The sequence below is a fragment of the Periplaneta americana genome, chromosome 2 (assembly GCF_040183065.1).
Source record: "Periplaneta americana isolate PAMFEO1 chromosome 2, P.americana_PAMFEO1_priV1, whole genome shotgun sequence".
NCBI classification, from domain to species: domain Eukaryota; kingdom Metazoa; phylum Arthropoda; class Insecta; order Blattodea; family Blattidae; genus Periplaneta; species Periplaneta americana.
Genome location: NC_091118.1, coordinates 77,214,665 through 77,233,708, shown reverse-complemented (window position 1 = coordinate 77,233,708; position 19,044 = coordinate 77,214,665). Strand labels below are relative to the sequence as shown.

Here is a 19,044-nt window from a genome sequence, read left to right as displayed (position 1 = left end):
TCACTCTTGACTGATGAAAACTAAAGAATGAAAGTTGAAACAGTTAAAGCTTTGTTACAAGTGAAAACAAACTTTCATTTCTCCGGTGAAGAACTTAGTTTGAAGCTGTATGGGAATGAACAGATCCTTAAAGAGATACATTCTTCCGAACAAATGCATTATAGGGGCCAATCTCCTTATTGGTTGAATGGTATGAATGTTACTATCAATATGTATTGTTGTTATAATCAATATAAAATAGGTTGCCAACGTCTAAATTAACAGTCAGTTTTATATTGTTGACTTGTAACCTACATCAAAATGGAAATAACGGCAGTAACAGTAAAATGTATTTTCCCTGGACCAAAAATATAATACAAACTGACTAAAATCATATCTAGTAACAATTTTTTTTTTTTTGGTAGCATTTAGTACAGGGACATCACTTTATTTTTACCAACATTTTTAATATTAACCTGGCTATACTCGGAAACACTGTTGGCCCCGTCCATTACAGGAGTTTGATGTTACTAGTGCAATATGTAAACAAATCATTTTACTAGGTATAGGAGGAGAGAAAAGTAGTGTATCCATTTATGTTGTAGGGAAATACGATATTACGATTTTCAGTTTGATCATCACTTTTACGGAATTTATCAAAATACAGTAGAGTAGTAACATTTTTTTTTTTCAAAAACTCAACTTTTCAGGCGGCTATGTTCATTATGTAATGTCTACTTTACTTAGCATATTAATTATTGGTGTTAACATACAATATAGAGAGTGCATTTAAATTGAGGGAGTCATAAGTAAAGGGCTGTAAGTGCACTTAAGTTACTTTTGAGAAAATGGGGTTTAAATATTTAAGCTTTCGTAAAACCGGTGAAATTTTTATTTAAATTTTAATATGTGATGCGATTAAAATATCCCTTTGCCACTAAAATTTTAGATACTTTTGCTTGCACTGGATGCACTTAACTCATGTTATTACAAATGTCACTACCATTCCTTTGCTTCTAGCCACCACAATTCAAAAAAAGCTAATCTGAATTTTTAAACAAGTTGCTGAAAATGGTTGCCGTTCATTACAATGCAGGCTTCAATTTAGTACGCATATTATTAAAAACATTTTGAAGCATATTCTCTGAAATTGAATTGATCGTTTCTTGAATATAATTTTTTAGTACGATATTATTAATATAGGTTCTTTCTTCTATAGAAAACGCAATCATATTTATGAAACACACTATACACTGCAGTGTTTACTTCACTGCTTGAAGACTTCGAATGCAACAGCGGCCGTAAGTTTGTGTGTCTGACGGGAGCAAGGACATTAGTGAAGGGGTGAGAGTGAAGTACATTCAGAAATGCAGGTACAATAAAAATGCAAGTAAAAATAAAATGATGTCCCTGTACTTATCGAATATCAAATACTAAAAACGATAATCAAACCATTACTTCCGCTGACCTTTTTTTTTTTTTCTTGTTTTGCGTGTAATGTATGATGGGTGGCCCCTATAATGCATCAGTTCCCATTCTTCAGACAAGTACTTGTAAAATGTGTACAATGTTATGTGAAAGACTTCCATGCATGTGTCAGTACTGAAATTGAATTCTTAGAGGCTATAATTATGTATAAGAGTTATATGTGTTTATGCATTTAATTCAGAAAGTTAAGATATTTCACAAATTTAGTGTGCAAAGTTCTATCATTGTATCTACTGTTACATGTATTTTCTACAACATATCAATGGAGAGTGACTAGATAAGGGTTCGGGGTTTTTCTTGAAATTGCCGATATCCCCTGCTGGATCATAAAAAGTCTGGTCAGCCAAGTACAAACGATTAGCATCCAAGAAATATGCAGTTTAAATTTGAGCATTGCATGAAAGAATGATTAGGGTCGAACTTTACATTTGCTCTCCTGCAAAATTTGCTTTGTGTAACGCTTATCTTTTTTTCCCCTTTACCCTTCAATTGCCATTAGACTAATGGTATACCAATATAAATAATAAAAAAACTGCATTGATATTCCACGTTCACTGTAACAATAGTATAAAGAGGTCAACGAAAGCTCAGTACCACTTTTACAACATGTATTTTCGTCATTTTTTATGACAGTAGTTTTTGTGCTATAAATCATATTTCTCCTCAAGGTCAGTTCTGCCCTGTTACCGGAGATCTTGGGACCTATTCCATTAAAATATGGAGCAATCATTTATATGATTATAAATAAAAGTTCTTGTAAAACTTTTTTTTTTATTTTCGACTGGCGAGTACTTGACTATTCGTCATTCACCCATACGAAGCAGTTGTGTGGACCAGTTTACCAACAGAGTCATTGCCCAGGGTGTGCCATAGGAGGCTGGTCTACACTACACTCGCGATGAAATCAGATGATGATAGAGAGTTGTTGGGATGCCACAGGGGAATCGGAGCTCCCGTAGAAAACCCCAGTGTTATTTGGACCACGGGCTTGTCCAACACATCATGAATCGGGGGTATGCTGGGAATCGAACCTAGTTCTGCAGGATACGAGTCCAGTGCTCTAGCTATTGGACCGTCGTGGTGACAGTTCTTGTAAGCTGTGTGGTTATATTTTTCTGTTCCACGAAGTATTATAAAAGTCGTGCATATTATTAGCAAAGACATTTATTAGCTCATGGTTACAAATGACGTCATAATTCCTTAATTTATGTTCCAAACAACTGCAGTAAGAGTCTTGTGAATTTTAGTAATATGATGAATAACTAAACAGTGTAGGTAGTAATTAATGTTAGCTGACGGTGTTTTGCTTTTCTATTTAGGGTTCTGTAGCCTACGATTTAGCCTATATCTTATATCATATACAGAAGTCTTAATGTCATGTTCCCTGTTAAAAAATAACTGTGTTTATTCTTTCTCTTAAAATGTGACAAAATCTCCCTAATTTCATAAGTACTTTCACTACTGCTACTGTGCCAAGCTGCATCTGTGCGTTGTTCTTCCATCCAGGCAGCCTGGATTCGATCCTCAGCTAGGTTGTGATGGAATTTGTAGTGGACGAAAGACGTTGCAGAGTGTTTTCCTCGGAGTATTCCCATTTCCCTCTACCGTTCTACTTCCCTCTCATTTCTTCTACATTTCTGCAAAAAAGAAGCTAGAATGAAGTCTTGGGCATAGTATTGGTTTTCAATACTGGTGTAGGAAGAGCTTGAGAATCCAGGCTCCTGGGACTTATCAGGTTATTCATGTGCAAATGAGACATGCCTCTATCAGGCACTGAGGCATGGTGGCCCATCTGTCAGCGTCAGTTGATCAGGAAGGACTTAGAGCTCAGGGCCCCTGAGGCTTATCAGTAGACATCGGATTTATATGCAAATGCATTATTTAGTTTCTTTTTACTTGTGATATGGAATTAACTTTTGCAATATGGTTCATGTTCTTCTGTTTTTGTATGTGTAGTTTTATAGTGCATATAATTGCATATGTGTGTATTTATTCACACTGGAAATGGGTACTGTAAATACCCGGTGACAGTGGTAACTAATTACACTCAATAATGACAATTAATAATAATAATAATAATAGATAATAATTAATACTAATAGCAATAATAATAATAATAATAATAATAATAATAATAATAATAATAATAATAATGAGCATCCTAAATTAAATGAAGCACAATCACTTAAAATAACATTTAAAGTAAAGTGTCTTAACCCTAAGATCGAACTAAAACCAACGAGTATGAATGTTCATACATGCACAAGTATCTTTCAGCACTACACTCATTTCGCTGTCAACTCACTCACTGCACTGGAACTACGACACATTTCACTGATACTATCCTGATTTCACTAACACTTCAAAAACATTTTATTGTTCAAATACTTTGCACTACCACTATAAACTATAAAACTTCACTGACACAAACACACTTCACTTACACAACACACTTCACACTTTACTGACACAACACACTTCTTCACTGATACAACATTTCAAATAACAAAATGTTACACCCTTTAAATAGTATGTATAATATACTACCATCTATTAGTAAAGTCCTTAAACCTATTTTTTAAATATATTTTTGGTTATTGGTAAATATTTCCGATGTTGCTGCATATTTAGCCATTTTCCATGCATTGAGCATATAATACTTGTATTTTTTTAATTTTTAATTTTGAAATTAATATTTAAACACAAGACAAGATAATGACAAGATAATAAAGTCCTTACTATAGAGACACCAGTATGGAGCCTCTACAAGTGCTACTGACAAAATCACGTGATATTACTGGGGATTTTACCTATTTACACTTGAAAGCAGGAGTGTTTGCAAGTCCCATCCAGAGTTAATGCTTACAAAGAAAAATTTACAGACCTCCCATTACTCCCAGAGCCAATACTTACCCTCTGGGGTATGTGGATTGAAGCTGCTCTCTCTGTTCAGATAATTTCAATACAGTTAAAGAATTCATTGGTGTGCTAAATGCAACTGAAGCTTTGTCAATTCAACGTTCACAGAATATTTTAATAGTGAATATTTACAAAGGGACTTGGCTGTAATCAAGGTACATTTCAAAGTTATAGCTGAAGGGGGGGGGGGGAACTCGTTAAATAAAACATAACATTTCTCACTGAGGTTTAAAGTAAACTTCAGAGTCCTCCTTTAAAGTATGCAGAAAAATTAAGTGGTAAATTGTGCGGTGTTTTAGGGAGAAATCCGACATTAAAGTTTTATGTTTAGTGGATAAATATCTTCAAGGTGAAAACATTGTGCTTCCAGAAGAAACTTCCCCAGAGCTAGTAAGTGCTTTCAAATTTTGCTCAGTAACATCTGAAGACGTGGAAAGGTCCTCAGCCAGTGGCATAGCCAGACTAATTATTTTGGGTGGGCCAGATATGCAGGGTTTAGAAAGTACCTGACTCAGATCCTGACAATGCCGCTGCCATCAACTCTCTTGAAACTCATTCTCGGAAGTCTTATTTAATAACATTGAAAATTATAATAAACAATCATGCAAGGCATATCTATACAAATGCTTCATAAGATGAACTGGAGCTGTTGAGATTTCCTAGCAACGAATCTGTCGATTGCTGATGATAAGTTCTTCAACAAATCCCAACTTTTCTCCCTCTCAATGGATAGAATTGCTAGATTATAAAGCCTTATGCTTGACATGATTGTCGAATTTTTCTTCGTTTCAGAGCTTTGAAAAGTTTTATATCATTACCTTAATAAAGGACGAACATTTACTAATATCCATTTTTTGGAGATTGAGACAGGGGCGTATTTTACGGGCTACCGGGACTACCGGCGGTAGCCCAAGGAAATTACAAAAGAAAAAGTTTATAATATAACATAATGTAATAATTTTGTATTATTAGTTTTACCATAGTAATTAAAATTAAAGTAATCGTTAGATATATTTTGTGTAATAATAGGGTCAGCGGTAGCCCAAACCCTTTAACCAGTATACGCCACTGGATTGAGATGCTTCCGATAATGAATTTTCAAGAGCAAGAATATCGTTTAAACACACGAAATAAAATCAGAAGTCAAATTTTTCTAGCTGATATAACAATTCAGTAGCCTCCACAGCTTCCTTCTTTTTATTGCTGCCAAACAATTTTTTAGGCCCAACCCGAGACAGTTAAATTGGCTCTTGCAGAAATTAACGCATTTTTGACTTGTTACCTTAATGCTATTGACTGTAATTATTACTCTGGATCCATAGTTTAGTTTTAATGTTGAGTATTTTCCATAAAAAACGCAAAAATTCGCATAATTTTTGGGTGGACCTGGGCCCACCTGCTGGCCACGCCACTGTCCTCAGCATACAAACTTGTGTTAAATGATAAACGTCATTTGAGAAAATAATCATTGTGTACTGCAAATCAAATCACATCACAACGACCAGAATGATGTCTAAGGAAGATTGTACATTGTAAGTACCAAAATGCATAAGCCTAAAATTAAAATTTTTAGTGCATGTTTAAGTGCATATTTTCGAAATGATAGAGCATATTTGAAAGATGTTGACAGCATAAATACATGCATATTTGAGATATTTTTAGGCTACTCGTCCATAAACTCCATCGCGTTTATAATGTCACTTGTTCCGTCATTCAATTCGACTCTAAAGAAACACTGCATCCCTACTTCGTTGTGTTTGACTTCAATGCAGTGCCCCAGTGGTAGGTACCATCTGTAAACAAGGCTGAAAATGTACACTGTTGTCAGATCCAGTGATGTTAGATTAATAAACATTGCATTTATGCATTAACCATTGAATATAGCCAAAATTTTATATACTTACAAATGGCTTTTAAGGAATCCAGATATTCATTGCCGCCCTCACATAAGCCCGCCATCGGTCTCCATCCTGAGCAAGATTAATCCAGTCTCTACCATCACATTCTACCTCCCTCAAATCCATTTTTATATTATCCTTCCATCTATGTCTCGGTCTCCCCAGAAGTCTTTTTCCCTCCGGCCTCCCAAACTAACACTCTATATGCATTTCCGGATTCGCGCATACGTGCTACATGTCCTCTCCATCTCAAACATCTGGATTTAAAGTTCCTAATTATGTCAGGGGAAGAATAAAGTGCATGCAGTTCTGCTTTGTGTAACTTTCTCTATTCTCCTGTAACTTCATCCCTCTTAGTCCCAAATGTTTTTCTAAGCACTTTATTTTCAAACACCCTTAACCTCTGTTTCTCTCTCAAAGTAAGAGTCCAAGTTTCACAACCATACAGAACAACCGGTAATAGGCCTATAACTGTTTTATAAATTCTAACTTTCAGCTTTTTTGAGAGCAGACTGGATGACAAGTTTATACCGGTATATAATTTTTAATTCTCCGTACAGTAATATGTCATTATATTAAATTTGTGCACTCAAACCTCTAAAACTCTGTATATTGTCCCCCTCCCCCCATATTAGCCCTACTCATGCAGCATCCACATGGTGTTAACGAATAAAGCTTCTGATTGATTGGATCGAGATTCTTATTGGATAAATCATTGCATGTGTCTGTTTCAAAGACTGTTGTTTAGTCAACTATCCAAAGACCAGCCTGAACCTCACAAGTGATACCAATAAGGCACCGCTTATGAGGCAACTAAACCAGGAGATAATGAGGTAGGATGGCCAGTTCCTTTTTCTCTTTTCCAAGACTAAGTGCAACAATCTGTCAAGTCACAAGGAAAACTTATGTAGCACCAGTCGTGTGCTATAGAAACGTGGTTATCATAATTAAATATAAATATATTATCATAGTTCAATATAATGATCTCTAGTCTTTTAAAGGGGAAATAAATACAGGGTGTTAAAAAATAGTATCCAATGTTTTAAGAGATGCTAGTATGCATCAAAACAAGAAAGTAATGTCTAATAAACATGAGTCCTACAACACATACTTTCTGAGATCTGAACACTTGTTCATAAGAGGTGCCCAATGTCACGTCCATTCTTCTGCTCTTTGGCGTAAGGAATTGCGTACTCTTTGAAATTTGTCGTTAATACAATAATCTCTGTGTAACACATATGGCCCTATTAATCTATCACCTAGAACGCCTGCCCATACATTGATTGAGAATCGGTATTGATGCCTTGTTTCTTCAACTGAATGGCTATTTTCATCAGCCTACACATGCTGATTACGAAAATTCACAAACCATCTCTGCTGAAACCCGCTCATATCCACAACCAAACTTTTGTTTTCAGTATTCCTTGCGACGTATCAGTATTCCATGCCAGGGGTGTCAACTACGGTATGATTATCTGGTAGTCTGCTGTATTGTAGGGCAGAGAAATGCATTGCTATAAGTGGATGTCACATTGAACACCTCCTATGAACAAGTGTTCAGATCTCAGAAAGTACGTGTAGTAGGACCCATGTTTATTAGACATTATTTTCTTGTTTTGATGCATATTATCATCTACTAAAATATTGGATACTTTTTTTTAACATCATGTTTACTGTTAGTCCATAGGGCGAACAACTTCATAGCTGGGTACCTAGTTCTAATCAAGTGCATATTTGATGATCTCTGAGTGGGAGAACAATTTAATTTCCCTGGGTGGGAGGGAGGATTTCTTTTTCCCCTCTTCTTCCCCACAAGAATGCCAATCGAATTCACTGCTGGTAAGCCAAGTACAGTATGTGGAAAATAATTTTTCAAATGAGCATGAGAATTCACAGTGATGTTACTCTTCTATCGCAGTCATTAGAAACCTTAACAAAACAGTGTTGTGCTACCACGTCTGCCAGTTGGTCTTGGCATCATGTCGAATGAAATTGTGGTGGCAGTTTGTGCATGCAGTGCACTATCATCGCTAAGAAATTGCGCCAAGAAAAAAAAGAAGTAAAAATATATTTCTGGCAAAGTCTGATTTTTTTTAAGCACGTGCCAATCACATAAGCAGCCAGTTAGCATATTTAAAATTAGAGGATGAACAGGGGTTCAGAAATTTTAATTGAATAAATTCAACTGATTTTGAAATATTACTTAATATATCTGGGACAGAATATCGCAGAGAATTGCTAAATTTTGGGGCGTTATTCCCCTATCAATCAATTTAACTGTGATGCTTTGATTTCTTGTTCAGGGTTTCAGAATGGGTGACAGTTGTGGCATTTCATAAGGCGGATTCATCCCTCCATTCAACCCCATAGCTCATTTACGTAATAAGGTGGATTTGTATTTACTGTCTAGTGGTAGAATTCAGTGCATTGTCATTCAGAAAATACCAGTTTAAAAAAAATGAGAAAATGAATATTTTTGTATTCAAGGCAGTCACAAAGCACGCGAGCCTTCTTTTAAAACGTGATGTTCCTGTAAAGAAAAAGGTTATATCGTCATCATCATCATCATCATCATCATCATCATCATCATCATCATGATGTAGCTTTCAGGGAGTTAGGCCACTGTTGACCTGTTCCTATCTCAAATCAGATGTCGAGGAGTCTCTTCAATGATCTTCCTGGTGTCTTGTGCCTGATGAGGTGTAATTTTTAAATAATCTAGGCAATCTATTGCGTAGCATTCTGTTCACATGTTTTATTCATCGTGATTTATAATTTTTTATTTTGTCGAGAGCTGGGTATAGGCTTACTCATAATTCTTCTAAAATGTAAGTATTTTTTTTAAATCATTCCAGTTATAACCTAATGTTTTTCTCATATATCTCATTTCTGCTTCAGTTATTCTAGATTTATCTTTGGTCTTGATCGTCCAATTCTCACAACCATATAAATAAGGTCGGAAGAGCTAACAGCTTGTATAAACTTATTCGGCTTGTTTGTTTTGGTTTAAATATAATTATGCAAATAATCCTAATAAAGTTATTTAACTTGTGATTTATATCCATTTCATTTTCGTGTGAAATAATGTTACATAAATATTTAAATTGATTCACTTGTTCAGTGATTTGGTTGTTTATGACAGTTTTATTTCTTACTGGTATTTGGCCTTTAAATACCATCATTTTTGTTTTTGTATCGAGATTATTAAGTTACATTCTTGTAATATTTTGTTAAGTTTGTATGTTGATTTTTGTAAATTATCTTCAGAATTGGAGATGAGAATTTGGTCATCTGCAAATAAGTGGTGAGTTGTTTGTTGCGTAATATTAGAACTTCAATTAGGTTTTTTTGCCATTTTGAAATTATATCATGTAAATGTATATTGAATAATGTCTGTGACAACGAACATCCTTGACACACTCCTCTGTTTATATTGAATTCCAGAGATAATTTAGAATTGGATTTTATTTATATTTGATTATTATTGTACAGTATATATCTTTAACTGCATTTAATAAAGAAGGTGGTATAACTTTCGATTTCATTATATTAAAGAAAAGTTTTCTTTCACACAATCAATGGCTTTTTCATAATTCACAAACAAAAGCTGAGTTTCTAAATTGAATTCTCGTTTTTCGATTAGTAATTTAGGGGTCATTCCATATCAAATCAACAAAGCACTCAACCCGACCGACTCAGATTTCTTTCAAATTTTGAGGGTTTGTTTTACCTGCCGCGCTAACTAAAAGTGCCGAGTTTCATATGTCCTGTGCTTTTCGTTTTCTGTCAGTGGCGTTTCAAACATGAAGAAAAATCATATTTTTGTAAGCACGCCGCTTCAATTAAAATTATATATCTCAACAACGTCTCCAGATAAATTTACAAAAATTGGGTGATACATTCTTCATATGTGATAGTTTTTATTGCTTATATTGTTTTCTGCATGTATTCAATTACACTAAAAAAACATGGTGAAACAATTTTCATATATTCATATTTAAAAATGTAGGGGTTCTATTTTAATGAAAAACATATAAAGTACACCTCAATTAGTGATATAATGAACTGATAAGTTTCAACTTGGAATCATCATAGGTTACAAAGATAAAAATTATTATGTCACAGCAAGCGTAAGCTAACCGTATAAGTCGCGATAATTATGTCCCACACATTCGTTGTATTTAATTATATTTGATCATATTCTTGAATGGCACTATGTAATTTAACATGTAGTACATAATTCGAATTTTTTAAATTATTACCTGAAATAAATTATTGTCACATGGATTTTGTTAAACCTGAAGTTCTGTAAGAAATGCTTACCTTTCATTGCTGAGATGAAATAGCCTGATCATCTTTCCAGACAGGATGCTGCGTTGTTTCAGCTGCATTTTAAAACTGCTTAGCAAGTATAATACCCATCCTAAACAGCAGGACTGTATGAAACTTGTGTTCCAGGCACTGCAGTGGATTTTGCAAATCGAAGAGCAAGCATTTTTTTCTCTTCAGTATAGCCTTTTTTAGTCGCATAAACGGTATTAATGTTTGGGAGATGATCCCTTGTCCAGTCGTACAATTCCCTAGGCGTAGTTATTTGTTTATCGGATGGTCTCTGCAAACTAGCACAAGCCGCAAACCTTTTAAGTGTCCCACCTACAACGTCTAGGTCTTTTGCCATGCGATATGCAAAAATAATACAATTCTGTTGGAAATCCACAATCTTCTTCATGGAATGTGAGGTTCAGGAAATTTTTTCCTATTTTTATACTGAGCAGAGAATCCATCGAAGAAATATATAATTTTTGTGGTGAATTACAGATGTTTGTTTTAATGACTCCATTAGATATTTTTGAAACAGATGTACAGCTGTAGTGTCATATTTCGGGCAGTGAGAAATTATTACCAGATTTTTAATAGAGACTGTATCGGATGATGATTCGTTATAATATATTACGAAAGTATGAATGGTTGTCTGCACATTAGTCCTGTGATATGATTGAATTTCATCTTGGATTACGAAATAATAGTTTTCAGCGAAGTCGCATAACACAATAAGCAGGCATGGCTGTAGAAATGATTCCATATCACGTAGGAACTTACTTTGTCCAGATGATATAAATGAGTGAGTCAGTAAATCACCAAGTTTCTCCAAGAGACAGTCGAAAAATTTGTCTGTGGGTTTCATTATAGTCTCAAGCGTTGATCGGTCAGTCGTCGTCCACTGCTTGTAGGTCACTGATTCACTGAAGTTTTATACGAAACATTTCTCTAAACCCTCTCTTATTTTGAATGGTTCAGGACATCCTGTACATTTCCTGAACAAGCAATTTATATGAGGAGGATTGCACACCATAGTAGCCAAGAAATGTTAAGTTGGAAAGTATAAAGAAAAATTTTCTTGAAATCCTGAAACTTTAATAAATTGCTTCCAGCATAAGTTTTACATTCTGATAAGGACACAAACACAGACAGTATAGTCCACTAACTCCAGCTAGAATACAATTTCTTGGTCAGGGTTAGAATTTTTAAACACTGCATATAATTAATTTCTGCTCATGTGATTTACTACCTGATTCTTTAATCACAACAAATATTTCTTACCAGGCATCATTCTGCTTATCTCGTCAGAACAACAGAATTCTTTAACTTTACCGGCAACAGCCGCGAGCAAGGGTTTTCCAGGTTTCGGATTTGGTGAACACAAAATTCCCTTTCCCTTTGCCAGGACTTTGGCTTTCCGAATGATGTATTCGAAAGCTGAAAGAAACTCTTTTTTATATTATTTATGCTCTAGCTTTTAGGTAGTAGTGTTAAAATGGTGATTTTCTCACTTTTACCTGAATTTTGAAAATTTTCCTGCAACTGAGACAAAATTTCAAAATCAGAAAGGTCCCTGGTTCCTCGGCATCTTTAATATCGAAGACTTTGTCTTTTACAATATTTTCAAATTTCTGTCTCTTATATTTCTCTTGTTGTAGCCTTTCTTGTTTAATAAGGAACACACCTTGGTCAAAAAGACTTGTATTTAATGAACTTACATTTGCTGTAGAGTCAACGTATTCTTCATTACTAGAGTCATTATGAGGATTCTGCGTAATAGCATTATATTATATTATTATTTCTTTGCGACACATAGTGCACACCTTTTGTTCCTGTTTTAAATCAGGAAATGCATTAAGCATCTACGATATAACACTTCTTAAATTTTTCCTCTAATTACAATGCCTTGATTTCTCGAAGGGATTGCAGCAAACATAGACCTATAACTTAAAACGCGACTCCATTACATCGCACAAAACTACCACATACTACGAAAACTAACAACACTGCACTTGAAACAGATTGCACGTTTTGTATAAATTGAAGACTGTATAAACTGCCACTCATGATGGCCTGACAGATCTACGACGCAGCTTATCAGACAAGTACGAACTCGCGTGCATGCAGTGTTGGTGTAAGACGGGTTTAAGTGCTACAAACCAATACATTGATATATTTTTTTACTGATATTCGTGAAACGTTTCCAAAATGAAACTTACACCAAGGGGAGAATACTCTTACCTCTATAACATACATTTTTCGCGAAATAATTTATGTCCCGCATTTATAGATATTTAATGTTAAAATGTGTTTCACGTGACCATTCAATAAAGAATTCATTACTTTGATGCAAACCTATTTTTATTGAAACGTATGATCCCTTAGCTTTAAAATAAGCCCAAGTTTAAGATTCTACCTCAATTAGAAGATAAGTTATGAATTATTTTTATTGACATAGTATGCGACATTTTTACATTTTTTCTCGTATTGACAAAATTGCTGTATGGATATCGTGCATTATTGAGGGCTAAAATTTTACATAATTACTTAACTTAAGCTTCTTTACCATCCCACCAAATTTAATGAAAATCTGAGGTGGTCGGGTTGAAAAGTCCACTTTTTTGTGTTGATTTGACATGGAATGCCCCTTAGGACAGAATATTGAGTCTATACAAGAACGACCTTTCCTGAATCCATACTGAGTTTCGGTCATAAATTTCTCTGATTGTGTTTGTAGTTTGAAATTAAGTATCTTGGAATGTATTTTTTAACTATTGTTTAAAATGCTGATTCCTCGATAATTTTTTGGAATATTTATTTAGTCCTAAAAAACACATCCTTAGTTTTAATATATGTATAATTAATAGAATTTATGCTTCAAAAGAGATACTAACACTCAGTGGGCTGTGGATGTTGCTTGATGTGTTGCAGGTGCTGAGCATCACGATATCTCGGAAAGATGATGGCGCTTCCCTTGCACCGCAGGCCCATGTGGCTTGGTACGGCTCATCTACCTCCTCACTCATGCCCTGTGATCAACTCAGCCCCTTCTTGGAGACGTTTAAGGTACAGTTACGTTCTATATCGCGGGAAAATAAGTTTCTAGATCTCAATTTTAAAACTTCTGAACACAATGTGCTATTTTGTTATTTAAGAGAAGAAGAATAGAGAAAATGTGTGTGTAACTAATGGGCAAAATCAGATGCATGTGGACGAAACAAAAGTCACTGATGAATAGGGCTAAGATTTTGATGACCTATAAATCATGAAAAAATGTCCTAAAAAGAATGCATTTATGACCTAAAAATCTTTCAAAAATGCCCTAAAAATTGATCTTACATAATTCGCTTAGTAGAAAAAGAGGTACCAACATTTAAGTTTATTTAATTTTACATATTTTTTTCTAAGTAGTACACTTTAATTAATATGTTACCTGATGTAGTTCCATGTAGTCCACCACAAGTCCACTCTTATCCGGAATTAGCAGGTATAGAGGAGTCTATATTGAAGGGGTGGTTGGACTGATCCATTACATGGGGTACACTACGTTAAAATGACAATATTTGTGTAGAAAAACGATTAAAATATTATACAAAATAATGGGTATTAATGAACAAAATATGTAAAGAAAATATCAAAGGAAATAAACATTATTTTACATTAATAATGGGGATTTATGGCCAAAATTAAGTGAAAATGCCTAAAAAATGACGGAATAAAACAAAAGATGCTCTTATGAGTTGAAACAAGCAAAAAATGCAAAAAAAAATGCCCTAACAAATATGTTTTAATACATTCAATTTATCACATAACATATAAATACTAAGTAGCAATGTTTCTGGCTTTCTAGAAAAATGATGCAATTTCATCAAAATCCTAGCCCTACTGATGAACTATTTAGTTATTTAAATTAAATAAATAACGACTTCTCTGTGTTAATGTTTTTAATCATGGTGTTATTGTACCTGTTTGACTAGTTTCGATTTCACTTCCATCATCTTTTGAATCCTAGTCAGGACTTATAAACCGTGAAGTCGTTATTTGTTTAATTTAAATAACTCAATACTTCATCAATGATTATTAGGGACCGGATTTTTGTGTAATATCAAGGTGTGAAATATGTGCATATTTATAAGCTGAATATGTACCAAAATATATAAAATCACGAAAATATTTAATATCAATATCTGGCAGGTATAGGACAGGTAAGACTCACCAGTTGTGATTTCATGCACCCATCTATTTTACCGCAGAGTTGATAAATTATTGTTTTTCTATCTGTAGTGAAAGCTTCGTCCATCACAATCCATGATTTTATTTTTGACGTTAGGTTTGAATATACAGGGGCCATTTTAGTTAGTTAAGAACAGTAGATAAACTCGCACTTTATACTGTAAGTACTAAAACTAGAGAACTGAGTGAAATGAATGACACAACAGTACTGCAAGCACTGTTTTGCTTCACTGGATTAGGAGAAAATAAGAGGAGATGTGGGCCACATGCATTTTAGCTGCTCTCTGTAAAAAACAAAGTACTGTATCTACTAAAACCTCAAACTATAGGCATTTACAAACTGTTGTTTGAAAACTGACATTCTTGTCTCATTCAGAAGGGTAGGATTATTCCAGCCGAGAACCATACTTTCTAAATCCTCGGAAAATCCCATTTTCTGTATTAAATTTAAAGTAAAGAGGTCAAGCAATAACCTGAAAAGCTATTTATTTAAATCTTTCAACATCTTTCCAGTTTGTTCCTTTACTCCAGCTTCTTTTCAGAAGTCGGCTACTTTATTGCGACTCATGTCAGACTTGACATGGGTTTTCCCTGGAAGGATTAGGAAGAGGGTGATAAGGTTGCAAATTGCATGAGAACGGCTTGTTAAGATGTGCAGAACAATTGTAGTTCGAGACAAATCATGTCACCCTCGTCTCACTCCAACGCATGAAGGCAACATTACTTTCTGAGTGATTTTTACAATAGAAGGTAGTTGTATGAGAAAGGTTGCCTTTTGTTCACTCATATTTACAGTGGACGGTATAGGGTGAGTGCCTCTATTACTTCCTGGAACTAAGGACGTTATGTTTCGTCCCGAAATGTAACCTTTCTTGGGTAGGTAAGAAGGCTTTTTAAATCTGTATATTTCAAATTGTAAACTTCCCCAGCACAAGTTTTTTTTTTTCCCCCCTTTTAGAGAAGTAAAAATGAATAAAACCCCTAAATATGTAGATTTATGTAATATAAAACCATTATATGTAATGTGGGGTAAATAAGTAAAAATATGTAGTATCAAATTTTAATATAGTAATGGTACAGATGCCTCAAACTAGGAAGCTGCCTGGAGAGGGGAAGTAGTAGAGCTAACAGAGGGGGCCCACCTAGGCTCCGATATCCAGGTATAGTCATATTATCTGAAAAGTTGACCTCTTGACAATGTATTCAAGATGTACCCTCCCTATGCAGCCTTCTCAACTGTTATTAGAACTGATCTGTACCGTTCTAGTCCACAGTGCACAGCAGTAGGCGGACAATGGTAGGGGAGAAGTGCTCTATGCGCCTGCGCGAACGAGACAGCGTGCTAGTTTGAGGCATCTGTAATTACAAGATTCGCAAAGATTTGTTATTTATATAGGGTTAGGTTGAAAGGAATATAATATGTAATTACATAAAAATCCAGCCCATAAAGATTATATAAGAGTTAAAAGGGTATATTCAAGAATGAATAAACAAAAGTATTCAATTCCAAGAAATACCATTACTCTGATTATTAACCCTCTTCCAATTTAAAACTTCCAGCTACCTTCAGATGGTTATTTTGACAAAAGATAAATGTCCGAAAATGAAATACAATATACGGTATGTCCTTTCCATAGTTTGTGAAAGAAAATGGTCGCCTAAGCTGCATTATCAAAGAAAAAAAGGTATTAATGATGGTTTCGTGCATAATTGTATTTACAGTATTATTGCTTTTAGCTTCCTAAAACAAGATGATAAGAAAATAATGACCTAAGTGTTGACAGCACTAAATGACATACAGATTCTGTGCTACACAAACTTCACAAGGCAGTTATGTTTCCTTCACCACACGATAATTTTAATTGGTTTGTTTAATCAGTTAAAATCCATTTGATCGATTAATCTGATTTTAGAATTAATCAAGCTAACTAGTTTGATTACCGGTAATCTATTAAATTGGTAGCTCTAATTTTTACCCATTTTCCCTTGGTTTTGAATTTTTGATCATAACATAAGACATTACACAAAACTGAGAAAGCCCCAATGGTGTAGCTCAGTCAGCAGGCCCTGTGATGTCAGCAGTAGGATTAATCAAGTCTCCAATTTATAAGGGAAAAGATCCGCAAATTTACAACAAAATCTCCAGGCCTTACATCTCTGTGTCAGCCTGACCTGTAAGAACACATTATTCTACAGGGTGTTGCTGAAGAACCAGGTATCAGCATCAGACAATTGGCTGTAGCATGTGCTACATCTCAAATATCCACATGGAGGATACTCCATGAACAGCTTCTGTATCTGCATCACCTGCAATGTGTGCAAGATCTTGTGCCTGCTGATTATTCACCCGGGGAAAAATTTTGTCGATGGTTTGTAGTGCAAACTGCCAGTCTGTTATTCATTTCTTCAGTCTTGTTTACAGTGAGACAACATAGAGATATCCTCAATTTCCACAACACACGTGTGGGTTGATGTAAATCCTCACAGTACAATTCAGGTTGGAAACCAGCAGCAATTCAAAAAACCCTAATGTATGCAATGGACATTTCCAATGATGAGATGCTTCATCAGTGTATTGTACAAGCCTCAACACCATTCGCCACCATAATGAGGTCTTTCAAAGTGTGTGACATGTCCATGCGTGTGTAGAAGTAGGCGGAGCACATTTTGAACATTTACTATGAGTTGACAGTGTTTCATTGTATGAATTGTAGTTCATCCGAAACATTGTACTTTGTACTTTGAGTAACTCATAAACCGAGCATTTCCAGACATATTTATGTGACTTTTTTTTCCCTTGTTTTGGTGTGAGGAACGCGTCCACAAAGGTTGTCCCAGTATTTTTTATTCACCTTATGTATACGAGGGTTGGGGCATGTCATGGCAACTATTTATTTATTTATTTTTTTAAATTCGAGCGTGGGTGGAAAATGTGAAATATACAGATGAAAGGACAAGGAATGGACGAAATGTACGGATATTTAACAACACACAAACATTTTGCTCCTCATGTTTATTACGGTTGTTGCCATATATTACAGAGTTTGTGTGCCAGAATCATTACAGCACACATACCCATTCTAAAGGCCCTCAAATTAGTTACCCACCTCATGACTGTCCGGTATTGAAGAGCATTATTCCCGACAGCTTCTACCAACTTTCTGTGGTATTCCTCCCATGGAGAACGACTATTTTGATATATAAGCATTGTTCAACACGGGCTACTTCCATCCTGCAGTCGGCCTGATTGGCTCTATGCTGGGCTTCTATGCCCGAGGTTGCGGGTTCGTTGGCATTTAAGGCTCATGTCTGTAGATTTACTAGCATGTAAAAGAACTCCTGTAGGACAAAAATCCCCGCACACCGGCAATGCTGATATGACCTTGGCAGTTGCGAGCATCTTTAAATAAAAAAACGTAACATTTAACATTCCATCCTGCATAACGCTACACTGACAACTGATTTAACATTACTCTCTGTTCTATTACAGACAAGCATAGAGTCATCTTGTGTTGTGGACACACACTATGACTGCATGGCTTCCATGCGACATACAACATTTTGTGATACCTACCCTTAACTTTAGAAAAAATAGTTGCCATGGCTTATGCCTCAACTCTCGTATATGTACTGATCAATTTCTTTCTTGTGTTTCTCTTTTGAATGTGTCTCCTGGGTTCATGGAGTCGTTTTCTGATATTAGTGGGTGTACTAATTTTTGTGTTAAAGCCATTCCTTTCTTATACAGGTAGTCAACTTGTTCACTTTAATAGACACTGACGAGTGATGAAATATATTTTTACCTTGTGTTTGTAAAAATTTATGAGAATTTCTTTTTTTTTCTGTTGCTTCTGTTTTTATATACGAGTTATTTATATTCTACTGCAGATTTAGTAGGTATCGACTATAGTACAGGCAGAATCAATAGGTGAGTTTTTGGTTTGGTACGGAAACAACTCATTCCACTTTTTCTCTAGCAATTTATGACCTGAACAAAGAGACCTTTCTGTCGCTCCATTCGAATGTTAGTTATTGACAAGTGCTTCTCTGTGATACTACTGTGCTACAGTTTGTTCGTAAATACATTATATCTCATAATAAACAGTATTTTTAAACAGCTATTAATCATCTGAGTACTGTAATCGCTATCATGTCTCAATCGGGCCCTGATATCAGAAGCCTTACTAAAGGTGTTGTTTATCAACTT

At 35.0% G+C, this 19,044-nt stretch overlaps 1 protein-coding gene across 1 annotated transcript in view; it reads left to right on the top strand.

The window, feature by feature from the left end:
• LOC138694352 (PWWP domain-containing protein 2A-like) overlaps positions 1-19,044 on the top strand; it is a 214,223-nt gene that overhangs the window by 154,870 nt on the left and 40,309 nt on the right. Inside the window, exon 3 of the mRNA XM_069817996.1 lies at positions 13,536-13,670. Within this exon, the coding sequence (XP_069674097.1) occupies positions 13,536-13,670 (135 nt within the window). The remainder of the gene's footprint in view (positions 1-13,535; positions 13,671-19,044) is intronic.